Below are 21,141 nucleotides of genomic sequence, written 5' to 3'. Positions count from 1 at the left end.
CAAGTAGCAGCCTGAAAGCACAGCTAGGCTACGCAGACAGGGAGCTACTCGCTGGGTGCGAAAGCAACGCCGCTGTGCGATGCTTTTGCACTCAAGGGGGGGGGGGCAGGGCCTGACATGTGGGGCAGACTAGCCCTGTGCTGGGCGTCCCACCGCATGTCAGAGAAACTGATCGTAGATGTGCTAAATTTAGCACATATACGATCAGATCTGAATCATCCCGTTTATTTTGAGCCTGTGGCCATTTGGTGACCTGGAACAATATCTATGAGTAATACAGTGAGCAATTCATAAGACAGCAATAACAGCGTTGAGGCACAGCATATTTCGTTGCTAGGTGCAAAAACATGAAGCTGTAATCTAATATATTATGGTTTAGTAAAGCATTGCTCACCTGGCAACATCTGGATTCTGTCCACAGAGCAGCAGCAAATGTTCTGTGTTAATGAAGACAGCCCAGCATGGGAAGCAGAACAGCATCAGGATGAGAATCCCTCTCTGTAATATTGTCCCCACACGTTTCAGATTTTTTCCTCCATATGTCTGCAAGGTGACAGGGAAGTAACGTATTACTGTTACTGCATTAAAGAAACAAAATGTATTAAATAATAACTAATGCAAGGTTTGTGTCAAACACTATCATACCTTTATTTCTAATAATATTTGACAAAATTACTTCTTACTAGCATAGGTAGAAATTTGTGATTTCAGTAGTGTATTATACTTGCAGCAAGGAAGCAGGTTTTGACATCGAAGTAATAGACAGCACCCAGTAGGAACAAGAATGATCATAACAGGCGTTACATTACTCATGTTACAATAATTGCTGTCCTCGCTAAGGGAGTAATGCAGAAGGAGTACTACACCAAATATGTTGTGTAAAAATAGGATTTTAATACCTACCGGTAAATCCTTTTCTCTTAGTCCATAGAGGATGCTGGGGACTCCAAAAGGACCATGGGGTATAGACGGGATCCGCAGGAGACATGGGCACTTTAAGACTTTAATGGGCGTGAACTGGCTCCTCCCTCTATGCCCCTCCTCCAGACCTCAGTTATAGGAACTGTGCCCAGAGGAGACGGACATTTCGAGGAAAAGGATTTTGTTAAACTAAGGGTGAGATACATACCAGCTCACACCACAACACACCGTACAACCTGGCATTTAACTAAAACCAGGTAACAGCATGAACCAAAGAGACCAGCAACAGGCTGACCTTAACCGAAACACAACCTTTGTGTAACAAAAGCAATAACCATTAACAAGTACTGCAGAAAAAAGTCCGCACTGGGACGGGCGCCCAGCATCCTCTACGGACTAAGAGAAAAGGATTTACCGGTAGGTATTAAAATCCTATTTTCTCCTTCGTCCTAGAGGATGCTGGGGACTCCAAAAGGACCATGGGGTCTATACCAAAGCTCAAGACCGGGCGGGAGAGTGCGGATGACTCTGCAGCACCGACTGAGCAAACATGAGGTCCTCATCAGCCAGGGTATCAAACTTGTAGAATTTTGCAAAAGTGTTTGAACCCGACCAAGTAGCTGCTCGACAAAGTTGTAATGCCGAGACACCCCCGGGCAGCCGCCCAAGACGAGCCCACCCTCCTAGTGGAATGGGCCTTCAGTGATTTCGGTATCGGCAAATCCAGCTGTAGAATGAGCCTGCTGAATCGTATTACCGATACAGCATGAAATAGTCTGCTTAGAAGCAGGAGCCCCAACCTTGTTGGAAGCATACAGGACAAACAGCGCTTCTGTTTTCCTAATACGAGCCGTTCTGGCTACATAAATTTTCAAAGCCCTGAACACATAAAGAGACTTTGACTCAGCCAAGGCTTCAGTAGCCACAGGTACCACAATAGGTTGGTTCATGTGAAACGAAGAAACCACCTTTGGGAGAAATTTTGGATTTGGCAGAAGCTGGGGAGGACTTCTGCTCCTGGGAGCTTGCCACAGCCGGCGATCTTTTCCCTTTTCCCTTACCTCTAGCAGCAAGGAAAGAGGACCCTCGTCCTTTCCTGAATTTATGAGACCGAAAGGGCTGCATCTGGTATTGAGGGGTTTTCTTTTGCTGTTGAGGGACAAAGGCAAAAAGGACGACTTACCCGCGGTAGCTGTAGAAACCAGGTCCGCGAGGCCTTCACCAAACAAAACTTCACCTTTGAAGGGCAGAGCCTCCATAGCCTTTTTAGAATCAGCATCACCCTTCCATTGATGAGTCCACAACGCCCTCCTAGCCGAGATTACCATGGCATTGGCCCTTGAAGCCAAGAGGCCAATATCTCTCGCAGCGTCCTTTAGATAGACTGCAGGGTCTCTGATGTGACAAAAACAGATTTCAAGGTAGTTTCCTGCTTACGATCGGCAGGATCTTTTAAGTGCTGCCGTGTCCGGGGACAGTAGCGCCACCTTCTTGGACAAACGCGCCAGGGCTTTGTCCACCATAGGGAAGGATTCCCACCGTAACCTATCCCCCGAGGGAAATGGATACGCCATAGAAAACCTCCTGGGAATCAGTAGTCTCTTGTCAGTAGATTCCCAAGCTTTTTCAAAAAGAGCGTTGAGTTCATGAGAGGGAGGAAACGTTACCTCAGGTTTCTTTCCCTTAAACTGGTCTCAGGAACAGCGGGGTCTTCTGTGATATGTAACACCTCTTTTATTGCCACAATCATGTACTGAATACTCTTAGCCACCTTAGGATGTAACTTGGCATCATTATAGTCGACACTGGAGTCGGAATCCGTGTCGGTATCTTTGTCTGCTATCTGGGTAAATGAACGTTTATGGGACCCTGAGGGGGTCTGAGATTGTGACAAAACATCTCCCATGGATTGTCTCCATGTTTGGTTCTGAGCCTCAGATTTGTCCAACCTCTTGTGCAACAAAGCCACACTTGTATTTAAAACACTCCACATCACTACCCAATCAGCAGACGGCGGTGCCGACGGAGTCACTCCCTCATTCTGTTCAGCCCCCACCACAGCCTCCTCCTGGGAAGAGCATTCAGCCTCAGACATGTCGACACACGCGTACCGACACCCACAAACACACTGGGCTATAGGGGACAGACACACAATAAGGCCCTTCAGAGAGACAGAGAGGGAGTTTGCCAGCTCACACCCAGCGCCTCACCGGTCTGAAAGAATTAAATAATGCCCCATCCTAATGGCAAAAGCCCAGGGCCGGATGGTGTCCCAGTCACATATTATAAAGCCTTTCAAGATAAGCTCAACCCCCCTTCTCCTGCAGGCCTGCAATGCCATATCATCAGCGGTCCCTCTGTCGGGCCAGTCCCTGAGTGCCCATATTACTGTCATACCAAAAGAATCTGAAGATCCGACACTCCCTTCCAGCTATAGGCCGATATCGCTACTAAATGTAGATATTAAACTATTTGCAAAACTCATGGCTAATCGCCTTAGGCCATTATTACCAGATATAGTCCACCCTGATCAGGTCAGTTTTGTTATGGGCAGAGAGGCAAGAGATAACACTATCAGAGTCATTGATTTGATAGCACACGCACAGGCAACTGACACCCCCTTCATGCTCCTCTCCACAGACGCAGAGAAGGCCTTTGATCGGGTGGACTGGGATTTTATGGAAGCGGTGCTCAGACGACTGGGTCTGGGAGATGTTTTCTTACAGAGGATTCTCTCACTGTATAGAGCTCCATCTGCTCAGGTTAGGGTGAATGGCGTTCTCTCCGAACCAATACAAATTTCCAATGGCACGCGCCAGGTCTGCCCGCTGTCACCTTTAATCTCTGTCCTGTGTATGGAGGCTCTGGCCCGTGCGATCAGATGCAACCCTAACATTGCGGGCCTGCAGGTGGGCAACGTTAACTATCGCTTGGCCCTCTTCGCAGATAACTTACTGGCGGTCATAACTAATCCTTTGATTTCTCTACCTAACCTTATGAAAGAATTCACACGGTTCGGAAACCTATCAAATTTTAAAATTAATTATTCCAAATCTATGGCAATGAATGTTACGCTCCCACCTACAACGGCCTCTCTCTTGTCGCAGTCATTTCAATGCACATGGCAAAAATCCCATATTACATATTTAGGGATTCAAATCCCTTCGGCACTCAACACTATAGTTACCATTAACCACACCCCTCTTCTTTGCAAACTGCGACAGGAGATGGCGCATTGGCTCACGCAGAGGTTTTCATGGCTAGGCCGTATAAATATAGTGAAAATGAATATTCTCCCCAGGCTGTTGTATCTTTTTCAAACCATCCCTTTGAAACTTCCCCCTCAATTCTTAGCTGAAGCGCACAAGGCGATAAGCCACTTCATTTGGGGCGGACGGAAACCTAGGTTCAAACATAGCCATTTGTCTAGACTGAAATCTCAAGGCGGACAACAACTACCTATGATTTCTGCATACTATCATGCCACGATACTGCATAGGATTGTAGATTGGTCCCGCCCCAGTCCATATAGGAAACAGTGGGTCGACCTGGAGACTTCTTCCACCACTCTTAATTTACAAGCAGTGCCCTGGTCTCCTAAATTTAGCCGCTCATTACATCCCACTGTGGGGACCACTTTAGCTTTATGCCGGACGCTTCGTTATAGGATGGGAGTCTCGTCTAGACGAACATCCCTTATGCCTATTTTCGATAACCCGATGTTCCCCCCGGGAAGGTCCAATAAGATTGCTTCTAGATGGGAGAGGGCAGGTGTGACTAGGGTAATTCACTTGCTTGCACATGGCAAACTCAAAACATTCTCTGAGATACAGACAGCGGGCAATATACCTGCAAAGGATTATTGGTTCTATCTTCAGGTACACCACTTCATTACCTCACAGAGAGGAGCGATAGACCTTTATAAGGCTCTTACTCCCTTTGAATCCATGTGCAATCAGGCGATGGCCCCCTCGCATGTAGTGTCGGGTATTTACAAAATTCTTCTGTAGGGCTACTTCCCTGCTGTCCCTTCTTTCTGTGATGCTTGGGATAAAGACTTGACGCACCGGGGAATTAAGATCCACTGGGACACACATTGCAAGGTTATAGCACAATGCTCCACTAGCTTGGAAGTTGTGAAAACACAATACAAATTACTGACGAGATGGTACAGGTGCCCGTCTCTTTTACATAAATTTTACCCCTCAGTTTCTCCTTTGTGCTGGCGCTGTGGTAGAGATACTGGCACGTTGATCCACATTTGGTGGGATTGCCCGTTTATTGCCCCCTTCTGGAGCACAATTATTGAACTATCAATAGAGATTTTGGGAGGCCCAGTGCCAACAGGTCCGGATTTTTGGCTTTTGTCACACTCAAATATCCCCCTGTCTCACTACAAGAAGTCCCTCCTTAAGCACTTAAATAACGCGGCAAGAGCTGTACTCACAGTACACTGGCGGTCCGTTAACCCGCCGACAATATGGGAGTGGTTCCAACGCATTGATTTTTATATGCATATGGAGGATGTTTACTCTGCCGCCTTAGACAAATACTCAGATTATATAGCTACTTGGCTTCACTGGATAGAATTTAAGACCACTAAGACCTATGCTGATTATGCACCCCTGATTATACACTGAGGATGGAGGTTGCTAATGCCTCCTCTCGGGTTTGCAAATGATCTACATCTGTGACCTTTTCCACTCCCCCCCCCCCCCCCCCCCCTTTTCCCCTTGTCCTTCTCTTTCTAATTGTTTCTAAATGTTTGTTGCCTCACACTTTGTATAGTTACTGCGTTAATAAGTGATATTGGCGCTCATTCCGAGTTGTTCGCTCGCAAGCTGCTTTTAGCAGCATTGCACACGCTAAGCCGCCGCCTACTGGGAGTGAATCTTAACTTAGCAGAATTGCGAACTAAAGTTTCTCAAAATTGCGAATAGAAATTTCTTAGCGGTTTCTGAGTAGCTCGACACTTACTCTGCCACTGCGATCAGTTCAGTCAGTTTCGTTCCTGGTTTGACGTCACAAACACACCCAGCGTTCGCCCAGATACTCCCCCGTTTCTCCAGCCACTCCCACGTTTTTCCCAGAAACTGCAGCGTTTTTTCACACACACCCATAAAACGGTCAGTTTCCGCCCAGAAACACCCACTTCCTGTCAATCACACTTCGATCACCAGAACAAAGAAAAAACCTCGTAATGCCGTGAGTAAAATACCAAACTTCTTAGCAAATTTAATTGACGCAGTGCGAACATTGCGCATGCGCAGTTAGCGGAAAATCGCACCGATGCAAAGAAAAATAACGAGCGAACAACTCGGAATAAGGGCCCTTGTTACGAGGTAGCTCTTTCCTTCAAATATTATGTCTCATATTGAACGATGTACAGCATATGATGGAATATCTGTATTCTTTTTTCTTTTTTCTTTGTTGCCATCTTTATGACTACAGTTACCATGCTATGAGACTACTGTCAAAGTTTTATTTTTGATATATACACTGAAATATATGGAAATTGCTTTAATTTGCAAAATGAAAATAAAGAATTTAAAAAAATAAATAATGCCCCAGACCTATAAGCGCTTTTATATAATAGTAACCAACACAAAATTGGATGGTGTAATGGTTAGCATTACTGCCTCACAGCGCTGAGGTCATGGGTTCGATTCCCACCTTGGCCCTAACTGTGTGGAGTTTGTATATTCTCCCCGTACTTGCGTGGGTTTCCTCCGGTTTCCTCCCACAGTCCCAAAAATATACTGGTAGGTTAATTGGCTCCTAACAAAATTTACCCTTACGTGAATGTGTGTGCATGTACATGTGATAGGGAATATAGATTGTAAGCTCTACTGGAGCAGGGACTGATGTGAATGAGCAAATATTCTCTGTAAAGCGCTGCGGAATATGTGTGCGCTATATAAACAACTGGTAATAAATAAATTGCTGTGCCCCCCCCCACTTGTTTTTTGCACCCTGTTACTTGTGACAGCAGTGAAGGGCCGGGAGCAGCGTCTCTGCAGCAAGCTGTGGAGATAAAATGGCGCTGGTTAGAGCTGGAGGACGAAGCCCCGCCCCCTCAATGGCGCGCTTGTGTCCCGCTTTTTTTTATACTGGCGGGGGTCTGTATACCGTGCCTATGCACTGTATACCAACTTGCCAGTCTCAGTTAGAGGTTTTATTGCTGCCCAGGGCGCCCCCCCTGCGCCCTGCACCCATGTAGTGCCTTGTGTGTGTGGGAGAAATGGCGCGCAGCGCGACTGCTGCGCGGTACCTCAAGGAAGAACTGAAGTCTTCTGCCGCCTCTGAAGTCTTCTTGCTTCTGCTGCTCACCCGGCTTCTTACTCCAGGCTCTGTGAGGGGGACGGCGGCGCGGCTCCCTCAAAACAGTTGATCCAGATATCTGTGATAATCAAGGACCCTGTCTTAGTCTGGGCGTAGAGGAAACAGAAAAGGTATTCAACATTTTCTGCGGATCCGTGTACCAACGCCTTTTGGGCCAAGCCGGGGCTTATTAGAATCCCGGCATCTTTGTTGTATTTTCCTCACTATCCTGAGTAGCAGGATAATTTTAGAAACACATAAGTGAAATAAAATTCCCATTAAAAAGATATCCACAAAGATCACTTCCTTTGTTCCTGACCAGATTATGGCTTTTGTTGTTCAGATGGGACACCATGAGAATTATCTCTGGCCAAGCCCATTTGTCTACCCGAGTCTGACACTACTTTAGGGTGTAAAGCCCATTCATTTACCTGAATGGCGTGTCGACTGAGAAATCAGCTCTTCACTTTAGGACTCCCGGAACAAACCCTGAGGACAAGGCTGGAAGATGAAGTTCTGCACACTTTAGTATGTGATTTACCTCCTTTCTTGCTATTTATCTGCGTGCTCCTCTCTGAAAGTTGAGGTACACTACTGCCATTTCCTTGTCCTTGCAGATCTGGACCGATCTTCCTTTAGGAATGTCCCGCACCTGAATGAGGACCCAGTATATGGCTTGAAGTGCTAACAGATTTATTAGCAGGCACCTTTCTTCAGTGGTCCATAATCCCCGGAATCATACTTTTCCAGATAATGGTCTCCATAGCCGTGAAGACTTGTATTTGTTGTCAGGATTTCCCCACCTGATATCCAAAAAGAAAAAAAAGGTATCCTCTGATCTAGATGGAATGTCTGTAGCCCCCAGGCTACTTCTTACCTTTTTTTGCCAGTACCACATACTTGTTTGTGTACTGTCCATCTGGCCCATCTACACCACCTGGTATTCACAGACGGTCTTGTGCTCAGAGAATTTAACCAGGTACAACACTGCTTAACTTCCAACATCAATTGAGATTGGACATATTCAGTGTGATGCGGCCGTAGATGGAGGAGATGCTGGGAAAGTCTTGAGTGGAATTATGCCCACTCCACCATGTGTATTGTTAACACCATCAAACCCATAATTCGCATTGCTGCGTGAATTGATATTGTTTGACATTGTAACCACTCTCCTAGCTTTGCCTTGGATATCTTGTTCAGAGGTAACTACAGTACTTTCTGCAAACTCGAATTCAGTATAGCTCCACTGTGAGTTATGTTACGGAACCAGAGATGATCCCATTTACGAACCACCCGTGCCTCTGCAGACAAATTATTTGTATATTGTAGATGACACAGAACCTTTCCTGTATTTGTGTCAGGATAAGAAGGTGGTCAAGGTATGGCAATTTTCTTAACCTCTACTAAGGGAGATAAATTGCCATAATCATTTTGGTAAATACTCTGGGGCTGTGGCTAACCCAAAGGGTAAGGCCTAACTGAAATTTTGCTGAAGGATGGTAAACCTTGAGCTAACACTGATGGACAGTGTTATAGGAGCCTGAAGGTAAGATTCCTGACCTATCCAAGAATACCCTATATTATATTGGCTCCCCACCCAACTATGGAGTTGCCTCCACCAAAACCGTGTTACCCAAATTTCTCCGTTTTTGAACTTGATAATGGGGCGAGCGATTGTTTTTGACCCAAGTGGGAATAAACCCCCCCATTGTGCATGGGTTACTGGAATGACTATTCCTGATAAAACATTTTCTGAATTGCTTCATGCCAATCCCTCGCCTACGCCTCTACCCGAGATGGGCTGAGACCTAAACCTTTTAGGAGGATGGTTCCAGAAGGGAAAGTATAACCTTTGAAATACCGCTTCTTGCACCCAGGCATCTATCTGTAGATTGCTATCAAATCTGTGCAAACTGAAGAAATCGGCTCCTTATCCTTCTGGAATCCGCCAGGAGACCCATACCATCATGCTGATGGCCTCTGGTTTGGAAGCTGGCCTCTGGATGCCTTTGCTTCTTTGCCTTACCAAACTTTTTGTACTGGGGCTGTTACATTTCTTTATGACCGACAAGACCAAACCAGACCCCTAGATTTGGGGTTATATGTGGAAGGGAACGTGACCTTCTCGGAGTCTGTTTCTGACTCCGGAATAACTGTTAACTCAAACAGAAACTTCCAGCCAAGGCAAACATTTCCAGAACCTTCTTAGATTCTGAATCAGCTTCCCATGTATGTGAACCAAGCTGTTCTTGAACAGCGATTGTTATGCTGATGCCCTAGTACATTAGTGTCCATATGAGCTATATGGGATTCTTACTCCCTTGCAGGCGCTGAAACCTGTCTTCCAGTACCTCAGCCCAATGTACCTACAGCACCTGGTATTTCAAGGTGGTCTCCCCTCCAAGAACTAACCATGCCGAACACTGCTTAGCTTCCAAAATCTAGTGAGATTGGGCCTATCCAGTGTGGTATAGCCGTAGATTGCAAGGTGAAGTCCTGGCTGGCCTTATGACTGCCCCAGACAAAGACAATATGGTCTTATTCTTTTGACGGCAGAGGCCCTATAGATTTTTGCATTATCAAATGATATGCAGATCTACTTTGGGAGGCACTTCCCTATTTTAAACAGTCCCTAGTTTGAAAAAGATATTGGAATCCCATTTACCAGGCATTCTACTTTATTAGGTGTAACCCAAACCTTTTTCCTGAATTCTGCCCTCGTGCAGAGGCCCTTTTGGGACGTTTAAACAGAAGTGCCTTATTTTTTACCCCAGGCTCTGCTGCCTCTATTGACAGACTAGCCTATTTTTGCTCTCATTTATTCAGCTTATTTATTTAGCTGATATCTTTTACCTGTTCTTCGTATGCTGAAGTAAAGTATATAGAGCTTTCATCATCTGATGATTATCATGTGTAGCCTGTGAAGTCGATGATTTATTTACATTCGGTCATCAGCTTGTCTTATTCGAGACGCTGTTGGGGATATACCACAATCAGAGAGCAGCATGTGTTAATATTGTAAGAATTAACATTTCAGCTAAACTGTACAAATATCGCCACAAGGGGTCTATCTATACCTGATGTAAATCAGGAATGTATTCTGCTAAACAGCAAATCATTTTTACACATAACCATCCTGTACCAGATCATAGAGGATAATACAGTTTTTGCCAAACAACAACATATGAGTGTTTGCCGCCCTTAAACATGATAAATACTCTTTCACAGTGTACTACACAATTTGTGACTGTAATCACTTTTCTCTAAAGTGATATGTGTGACCCTTCCCATTAAGGATCAGAAATATCAACCGACAATCATTTATTATTAAGTCAGCATTACACTAGCAGTCACATATTATACATATATATATATATATATATATATATATATACACATATACATCATATGAGCAGATTATCAACTACGAATACATCTCAAAGCATGTAGGAGTACATTTATTATTTATTTATTTATTTATTAACAGTTTCTTATATAGAGCAGCATATTCCGTTGCGCTTTACAATTAGAACAACAGTAATAGAACAAAACTGGGTAAAAACAAACATATAGAGGTAGGAAGGCCCTGCTCGCAAGCAAGCTTACAATCTATAGGATATATTACTGAATTCTGATCTATACAGATCTTTAAAGTTAACTATTCATACTAACAAAAGTAGATAGAAATTTAGTGCTGTATAACCCGTACTCAGTAGAGTGGGATACAGGGAGACTTACCCCACTTCCAGGATCGATCAATACGTTAGCGAACGCTGAGTGGATCCAGGCGCTACTAGTGTACACTGCCGCTCTGGTCATTTTTTGTGGACACAGACGCTCAGTGAATGTTAGTGCATGCAGACGCTCATGTCTGCGACCCAGTTTCTTAGCGGTAAACCGTAGCATATACAGATGCAGCGGCCTATGCTGCGACCGAGTCCCCTCGTGGTAGCGTCTGAGACGGAAGTGAGGCAATCAGTTCATGGCAGGAGAAGCACGGTAACTGGTCATGAACTGGGGGAGGGGCGACCAGGAGAGCATCTGGCTCCCCACTGCTGACATCAACCCTAGGGATCGCAGCCTCAACTAACCCTGGCACCTTATGATCCCTAAAGCCTAGCGCTAGAGCACTCGTGGTGGTGGCGCGCCTGCTACTGTTTGGTAGTCTCCTCCCAAAACAGTGCGGCTGTGTCCGTATTCCCCTTCTAAGCGGAACTGATGCCTTACCTTCTCCCCGTGCTCCGGCCACAGCCTGGTAACGTCTGCTGGACCTGCTAGTAACATTCGACACAGACGCCCGTCGAGACAGCACTTGTACCATGGGTAAGCCTTGTTGCGACCCGGCGGAGAGTTGTTGGAGCGACTCTTTCCAATATGCGTGTAAGACGCTGTTAGGAAAGATCACTCAAAAACCATAGTAAGACTTTAAAAATAAATTAAATAAAGCTTAGGGCTGCCAAACACAGCAGCCCTGTGACCATGGTCCAGCTCCTGCCGCACCAAACAAAAAACTGATTTGACTGAGTCAGTGGGCGGAATTATATGGACGAGCCCGGTGCATTCTGGGAGGCCAGAAAGCTTGTGATCGTTTGGTGCCAATCCGCTGTCGCTCCATCATATCCCAATGTTATCCTGTGGATAACCTGTGGACCCTGCCGGAGAAATGGTATGTACATGTCATACATGTCACCCAAAAACAACTTGTGTCAACCTTTTGACTGTGTCGATCTTTTGTACCTGTCGACCTTTTCAGGTATCTACCTTTTACATGTTGACCCTGTTGACCTTTTAACTCTGTTGACCTTTTACATGTCGACCATATGGGGTCGACCTACTGTCTATCGACATATTATGGTCAACCCAATGATCCACACCCTATGCTTACACTGAAAAAGGTTTTCTACTTTTCTGATGGGTCAACTGCACAGTACAACAGGACAAAACTTCTACAACAAGCCCATAGTAACCAATCAGATTTTTTTTCTTTTCATTTTCTAAATCAGATAAATGATAGCTAGAATGTGATAAAAAAATAACTGGATTGCCAATGCAAGCAAGTTCCTACCAGCACCATAGCCCTTGATCTTCCTGCTAAATTTGTTGAACAATTCACTCTGATGATTTAGAAAATTACCCAAAACCTTTTTTTAGGTTTATATTTATTTTTAGCATTTTAAAGACAAAAAATCTCAACTTATAATATAATGCATCCTTAAATGATGCCCTCTCCAAGGTATAACACAGTCCGCCCTTATGCTAGCGCAAGAATCCGTACGGCTAATGCGGGTATCCGTGAATCTGTAAGCGGAAAGCTGTGCCACCCTTTTATTTTGTGTGCCAATTGCCGCAATAGCCATCATTAGTATCTGCACTTGCACAAACCTCATATTGGTTGCAAAAGATCCATCAGAAACACAATATTCTTCGCCTTATTTATAACTTGGCATCACACAGAACTTTACATAAATGCCCACCATAGTCCCACAAGATGGGGCAGTTCCACGTGATCACATTGTTGCTGCCCACTTACTGCCCAGAAACGCTATTGGGTGTATGTTTGGGGTTGTTGTCCTGCTGCAGAATAAATTTGGAGTCAATTAGATGCCTCCTTGATGGTACTGCATGATGGATAAGTACCTGCCTGTATTTCTCAGCATTGAGGACACCATTAATCCTGATCAAATTCCTAACTCCATTTGCTTAAATGCAGCCTCAAACTTGCAAGGAACCTCCACTATGTCTCACTGTTGCCTGCAGACACTCATTATTGTACCTCTCTCCAGTCCTTCAATGAACAAACTGCCTTCTCTTACAGCTAAATATTGAAAATTTTGATGAATCAGTCCAGAGCACCTACTGACATTTTTCTGCACCTTTTGTGCATAGCTGAGTCGCTTCGATTGGCCTTGTTTCCACATCGAAGGTATGGCTTTTTGCCCAAAATTCTTCAATGAAGACCACTTCTGGCCAGACTTCTCACAGTAGATGGGTGTATTTGGGTCTCACTGGTTTCTGCCAGTTCTGAGTTGGTGGCACTGCTGGACATCTTCTGATTTCAAAGGGAAGTAAGCATGATGTGTCCTTCATCTGATGAACTAAGTTTCCTTGGCTAACCACTGTGTTTACGGTCCTCAACAACAAAAGATCTGTGGTTAGTTCTCCAAGATGTTTGGAGCAACCTCCCTGTCAAGTTCCTTCCAAAACGGTGTGCAAGTGTACCTAGAAGAATGTTTTCATAGCACCCAGTTGTTTACATATGGCTCTGGGTCTAATTCAGAGATGTATACAAACCTGATTATTACTTACAGCTCTGATGTTTGTTGGACTGCGCATGCGCAGAAACCATACCATGTATGTACAGATTAGATCCTGCATCGTCAGACGCAGTGCGATCGCAGACATCAGGTGACTGACAGACTGCAGACGGGGAGAGGGTGGAACAGGGACCGGTTTCAAAATTGCTGCTTGTCAGCCCTATTTGTAGATTTGTCTTCCGACATAACCTCACTGGCCCCAGCAGCGTGAAAACATCGGCCATGAGTAACCAGAAGGTCAACTGTTCATACTCACTAAAAACTTCTATAAATATGATTGGTCTATCAACAATTACAAGATGGGCCATAAATTGAGAATAAAAGAATACTTTTTAAATATGACCAGTGAACTTCCTGCTCAGAAATGTAAAAACCTGAGTAGGTTTGATTCCAATTCAAATAATGCAAGTCTTAAAACTTTTTAAGATTAGTTGCTAGAGATGTGAGTGAGACTGATCAGAGGATATGACAACTTGTCTAGAGATGACAGAAGTTAATTAAAACAATTGAGGAATGTGCACTCTGCAGGCAGTGAATGAACGCAGATCCTCCTAGCCCAACATCCCCCAGGATATACTAACTTCAATATTTACTCTCTGCCATTCTCTGAATACAATATTTATTAAATACATCTTATTGAACTGAACACCCAAACCTGGTCCTCTATATTTCTCATAACCTCTGGTACTGTGGTAAGATTAATAGGTTTTGGAATAATATTCTAAACTATTTAAATGTCACATTTCATCTCCAATTAACTAAAAATGCTGCAGCTTTCCTATTTGCTGACTTCTCAGTGTGGAAGACAGATATTACCTTAGGCCCTTGGTGATCTCTCTTGACAGTCATGGTTACTGTAGCTAGTCACCTGATACTTAAAAATCGGATCTCAAGATGGCATGGATGGCAACTTGTAATATTGGATGTATTGTGTCACGAAAGGCGAATGGACACTCTAAATATAGAAAAGGAGGTTCTTACTTTTTCTAAAAATGGGGGGCATATATTGAAGGTTTGCCAGTTCATACTCAAGAGAGTATACGGAAAGTTTTTGAACAAACCGAATGGTTCCTGCTTTGACAGATCAATTAAACTAGTTCTCAATCCATTATCCCTTGGCTTTGAAATCCTACCCTTATATACTTATACTGCCAGTAATTTTTAGGATCCCTGGATTTGGTTTTTAATTTGCTCAATTCTACCTGGGTGGGTTCTGATGCAACACGAGTTCCTTATATTATACTATATTCTCATATTATACTACATTATGTATAACTATAAGTGATCTTACATGTGTTTACTATTTTTGCTCTCCATTTTTTCAATGTGACTGTATTTCTTTGTGTCATTTTGTGACTCTTTGATGCCTCTCTCTTCCCCTCCTCCCCAATACCAAAAAAATGATAAAATAATAGTAATATATATATTTGCTACAAGGTGAAGTATCATCACTGGCTAATGAATCGATATTGTACTCTGTTCTACTCTTGACAAGTTCATTGTGTATTATATTTGACTACTGTCTAATAAACAGTTAATAAAAAAAAGAGTTTTATGGTAAGAACTTACCCTTGTTAAAACTCTTTCTGCGAGGTACACTGGGCTCCACAAGTCTGGACAATGGGGTGTAGAGTAGGATCTTGATCCGAGGTACCAACAGGCTCAAAGCTTTGACTGTTCCCAGAATGCACAGCGCCGCCTCCTATATCACCCCGCCTCCTAGCACAGGAGCTCAGTTTAGTTAACCAGCCCAATGCAGTAGCAGGAAAAGAGACGACAACGGTTAGTAGCCACATACACCACACTCTCACGACAAGAGAAGTGTCAGCGGCTAATGCCATATCAACCCAAAGAAGCTAAGTGCGTCAGGGTGGGCGCCTTGTGGAGCCCAGTGTACCTTGCAGAAAGAGATTTAACAAGGGTAAGTTCTTACCATAAAACTCATTTTCTGCTGCGGGGTACACTGGGCTCCACAAGTCTGGACAATGGGGATGTCCTAAAGCAGTTCCTTATGGGAGGGGACGCACTGTAGCGGGCACAAGAACCCGGCGTCCACAGGAAGCATCCTGGGAAGCGGCAGTATCGAAGGCATAGAACCTTATGTACGTGTTCCCGGAGGACCACGTAGCCGCCTTGCACAATTGGTCAAGGGTTGCACCACGTTGGGCCGCCCAAGAAGGTCCAACAGACCGAGTAGAATGGGCCGTAATGTGAATAGGAGCTGACAGACCAGCCTTCACATAAGCATGCGCAATCACCATTCTAATCCACCTGGCCAGGGTCTGCTTGTGAGCAGGCCAGCCACGTTTGTGAAATCCAAACAAAACAAAGAGAGAATCGGACTTTCGAATAGAAGCAGTTCTCTTCACATAGATACGGAGAGCCCGTACCACATCCAAAGACCGCTCTTTGGGAGACAAATCAGGAGAGACAAAAGCTGGAACCACAATCTCCTGATTAAGGTGGAACGAAGAAACCACCTTAGGAAAATATCCGGGACGAGTCCTAAGAACCGCCCGGTCACGGTGAAAAATCAGATATGGGGAACTACAAGACAAGGCACCCAAATCCGACACTCTTCTAGCAGAGAAAATAGTCAGCAAGAACACCACCTTAAGGGAAAGCCACTTAAGGTCAGCTGAACCAAGAGGTTCAAATGGAGGCTCCTGCAATGCCTCCAAAACCACCGACAAGTTCCAAGGAGCCACATGCGGGACATAGGGAGGTTGGATACGCAACACACCCTGAGTGAAAGTATGAACATCAGGTAAAGTAGCAATTTTTCTCTGAAACCACACCGACAAGGCAGAAATATGAACCTTGAGAGAGGCCAGACGCATGCCTAAATCTAGGCCCTGCTGTAGAAAAGCCAAAAGTTTGGCTGTACTAAACTTGGAAGCGTCATAATGGTTAGATGCGCACCAAACAAAGTAGGAATGCCAGACCCGATGGTAAATCCGAGCAAAGGCCGGTTTCCGGGCCCGCAACATAGTTTTAATGACCTCTTCAGAAAAACCCTTAGCTCTTAAGACGGAAGCTTCAAGAGCCACGCCGTCAAAGACAGCCGGGCTAGGTCCTGGTAGACACAGGGGCCCTGAACGAGGAGGTCTGGGCGTTGTGGAAGTAGAAGTGGACGCTCTGACGATAGGCCTTGCAGGTCTGAGAACCAGTGCCGTCTGGGCCATGCCGGAGCTATGAGAAGCAGATTTCCTTTTTCTTGCTTGAACTTCCGAATTACCCTGGGCAGGAGTGACACCGGAGGGAACACATACGGCAGCCGAAACCTCCACGGCACTGCCAGCGCATCCACGAATGCTGCTTGAGGATCCTTTGTCCTTGCTTCGAAGACCGGAACCTTGTGATTGTGTCAAGACGCCATCAGATCCACATCTGGAAGACTCCATCTTTCCACGTGGAGTTGAAACACTTCTGGATGGAGGCCCCACTCGCCGGCATGCACGTCCTGACGACTGAGAAAGTCCACTTCCCAATTCAGGACTCCCAGAGTGAATATTGCCGATATTGCCGGTAGATGGCGTTCTACCCAACGTAGAATCCGCGAGGCTTCCTTCATTGCCAAACGGCTTCGAGTGCCGCCTTGATGATTTATGTAAGCCACTGTGGTGGCGTTGTCCGACTGTACTTGAACAGGACGGTTCTGAATCAAATGCTGAGCTAGGTTCAACGCATTGAAGACCGCCCGCAATTCCAGAATATTGATCGAGAGGAGAGATTCCTCCTTGGTCCACCGACCCTGCTAGGAGTGCTGCTCCAGCACCGCGCCCCAACCTCTTAGACTGGCATCTGTCGTCAACAGGACCCAGTTGGATATCCAGAAGGGACGGCCTCTGCACAATTGTCGGTCCTGGAGCCACCAGAGCAGCGACAGACGGACCTCCGGAGTCAAAGAGATCATTTGAGACCTGATCCGGTGAGGCAGGCCGTCCCACTTGGCTAGAATCAGCTTCTGGAGGGGGCGAGAATGGAATTGAGCATACTCCACCCTGTCGAATGCTGATACCATGAGGCCCAGCACCTGCATTGCCGAATGTATCGACACTTGCGGACGAGAAAGGAAGCAACGAATCCTGTCCTGAAGTTTCAGGACTTTCTCCTGAGACAAGAACAACCTCTGGTTGTGAGTGTCCAACAGCGCTCCCAGATGCACTATGCTCTGAGCAGGGACCAGGGAGGATTTCTTCCAGTTGATGAGCCACCCGTGGGCTTGTAGAAACCGGACCGTCATATCCAGATGATGCAGGAGAAGATCTGGGGAATTTCCTAGGATTAACAAGTCGTCCAGATACGGCAGTATCCTGACCCCTTGACGGCGGAGTACCACCGTCATCACCGCCATATCTTTGGTGAAGACTCGCGGAGCCATTGTTAAACCAAAAGGTAACGCCCGAAACTGGTAATGGAGGTTGCCAATAGCGAACCTCAGGTATTGTTGATGTGACACTGCTATAGGAATATGCAGGTAAGCATCCTGTATGTCCAGGGAGACCATGTAGTCCCCAGGTTCCAAGGCCAGAACTATAGAGCGAAGGGTTTCCATACGGAACTTGTAAACCTTCACAAACTTGTTCAGTGCCTTGAGGTTGAGAATGGGCCAGGAGGACCCATTCGGTTTCGGGACTAGAAACAGCGGAGAATAGTACCCCCGGCCCCTCTGAGCAAGAGGCACCTGTACTACGACTCCTGTATCCAGGAGGGTTTGTACCACCGAATGCAGAGTGTTTGCCTTTGTCTGGTCCGACGGGACGTCTGCCTGGCAAAATCGATGAGGGGGTCGGTTTTTGAAGGCTATGGCGTAACCTCGTGTGACGACTTCCCGTACCCAGGCATCTGAAGTGGTCTTCAACCATTCCTTGGTATACCCTAGAAGCCGGCCCCCCACCCTGGGATCCCCCAGGGGGAGACCCGCCCCGTCATGCAGCAGGCTTATCGGTCTTGGCTGCTGGCTGACGGGCAGCCCAGGCTCTTTTGGGCTTCGAATTACCAGGTTTGGAAGTGCGGGCCTGCTTATGGTACGCCTGACCTTTTGCTTTACCTGAAGGACGAAAGGGGCGAAAGGACGTGCCTTTGGCCTTCGACACAGAAGGAGCTGTATTAGGCAGACAGGCAGTTTTGGCAGTAGCCAAGTCAGCCACTATCTTATTTAAGTCCTCCCCAAACAGAATATCCCCCTTGAAAGGAAGTACCTCCAGGGTTTTTCTAGAGTCCAGATCCACAGACCAGGATCTCAGCCACAATATCCTGCGAGCCAGGACTGACGTAGTAGAGGCCTTGGCTGCTAGGATACCGGCATCAGAAGCTGCCTCTTTAATATAGCGAGAAGTTGTGACAATATATGACAAGCATTGTCTAGCATGGTCAGAGGAGATTTCAGCTTGTAACTCCAAGGCCCATGCTTCAATAGCCTCTGGCGCCCATGTAGCTGCAATAGTGGGCCTTTGTGCAGCACCCATGAGGGTGTAAATCGCTTTCAGACAACCCTCGACACGTTTATCCGTAGGCTCTTTTAGAGACATGACGGTAGTGACAAGTAGAGCTGAGGAAACCACCATCCTAGCCACATGTGAGTCTACTGGAGGAGGCGTTTCCCAATTCTTAGACAGCTCTGGCGCGAGGGGATAGCGAGCCAGCATCTTCTTTTGGGACACAAAGTTCGTACCCAGGCTTTACTATATGCAACAGTCAGGGATGTCGATGGGGTCAAATAAGGCCCCCACTTTCACAAACATTTATATGAATGCTTATGAGCGGCAGCAGATCTTTTTAAAATTTGGATCAAAAATCCTGTTTTATAGGCGGTTCATTGATGATATGTTTATTATCTGGACTGGGACAAGTATACAGTTTGAAGGGATGATTGAAGAATGTTATACTTTTATACTTTAGACAGTCTTGTGTGCTTCTGTGTCACATCCGATGAAAATCAATTAATTTCTTAGTCTTGACCAATAAGGTAGCAGATGGAAAAATAGAATATACTCTTGTCCGTAATTCTACAGACCATAAGATTCTGCCACTGGCTACAAGCAATCATCCTCAAGAATAAGTTACCTGTGTCTCAATTTCTTACAGTTATATGGAATAATTCAGAGCTGACAGCTCTATAATGGAAGTACTGTACAGAATAGAGTGGCAGAATTTTGGTTCTATCAGAGGAGCTACTCTAAGGAAGTAATCAGTCATTTCCGTATTAAGGCTTGATGGACATTTACATCACAATTTACTGTAACTAAAAAGGATGATCAAATTAGCATTGGTGTTAGAAATGACATTAGACTGCACAATACAACTAACGCTATCCAGATAAATTGGCCTATCATCTCAAGTGATACTTTGTTTGATAAAATGTGCTCTACAAAACCCGTTAAGTATCACAAGAGGGTGAAATCTACTGACCTACTGATGAGATCAAATTATCCTATTCAACCTACTGTATCTCTAATAAATCTTGTTTGGTTGACAAATGCTCTAGTTACGTGTCATATAAATATTTTATCACTTGTAAGTCTCATGGACACATTGGGGTATATGCTATTCTGGCCGAATTGCGTCTCTTTTTCGTCCGTTTTAGGATTCGACTGTACTCGACAGCCGAAACCCTCCGCCCAGGACCATGAATTCGACATATTCAATACAAAACGCATTCGACACTCCCCTTGTCGAATAACGGACCAATCGTCGAGTAGTGGGCGTCCTGGATTCGACTTCCCGCCGTTTTGAGCCCTTTATAGGGCTTGTTTGCTGCGTGCTCAGCAGCCATTTTGTGAACCTGCAGAGTGGAGTGGAGGAGCTGCAGAGCTAGCAAATTGGTGTTGTTTGCTGTGGTACCGTTTGGACACCCAGCAGGCTTTAATCCAGGACGGACAGGAGGATACCTGTTACCCCGGAGGAGAGTCGTTTTTGGAGCGATTTCTACATTTCTAGGTAAGTACCACATGTGGTCTGGCGTTGCATGTATGTGTTTGTGTAGTGGGGTGGGGTGCCATGAGGTGTACATGTGGCTTTGCTTTGGGGTGTTTGGGGTATGTATATGTGTGCAGGTATGTGTATATAGCTCCTGCTTGTATTGCTGCATGTTTTTTTGGGAGTTGTTTGTTTGTTGGTAGTTTTTTTTTTTCCATAAAGTGTTTTTTGGGTCATGCTTTTGCATTGGTGTACCTCCAGCATGTGCAGGGATGTTTTTTTGGCTTGTTTGGGGTGATTTTAGAGTGTGTCGGTATCCAACATGTGGTCGATATGTGATGTCGTTTGTTCCCAAAACATGTTTTTTTGCTCATGTTTTAGCACTGGTACATGCCTGCACATACTGGAGGTACTTTTTGGCTTGTTTGGGCTGACTTTGACCGTGTCGGTATCTGCCATGTGGCCGCCATGTTGTGTATATTGTTTCCAAAACATGTTTTTTGCTCCTTTTGTAGCACCTCCAGCATGTGCAGGGATGCTTGTACGGGGGTTTTGGCTTGTTTGGCTTGTTGTTGTTTGGTCCTGCTTGAGCACTGGGGACCCAGCAGCATGACGTGTGGTTGCATGTAATTAAGTAATGTGTGTTAAATTTGTAAAAATTATT

General features: G+C 45.4%; 1 protein-coding gene across 7 annotated transcripts in view; it reads right to left on the bottom strand.

The window, feature by feature from the left end:
• LOC135029617 (multidrug and toxin extrusion protein 2-like) overlaps nt 1–21,141 on the bottom strand; it is a 486,356-nt gene that overhangs the window by 322,853 nt on the left and 142,362 nt on the right. For all 7 annotated transcript variants that reach the window (XR_010225784.1, XM_063953866.1, XM_063953871.1 and 4 more), the window contains one exon: nt 395–543. Coding sequence is in view for 6 of the 7 variants with exons in the window: in XM_063953866.1 (XP_063809936.1) it covers nt 395–543 (149 nt within the window). In the remaining variant the exon portion in view is untranslated. The remainder of the gene's footprint in view (nt 1–394; nt 544–21,141) is intronic.

Source organism: Pseudophryne corroboree, chromosome 2, assembly GCF_028390025.1.
Source record: "Pseudophryne corroboree isolate aPseCor3 chromosome 2, aPseCor3.hap2, whole genome shotgun sequence".
Taxonomy (NCBI): Eukaryota; Metazoa; Chordata; class Amphibia; order Anura; family Myobatrachidae; genus Pseudophryne; species Pseudophryne corroboree.
The sequence above is the reverse complement of the archived record's forward strand: the minus strand, read 5'-3'. Positions and strand labels throughout refer to the sequence as shown.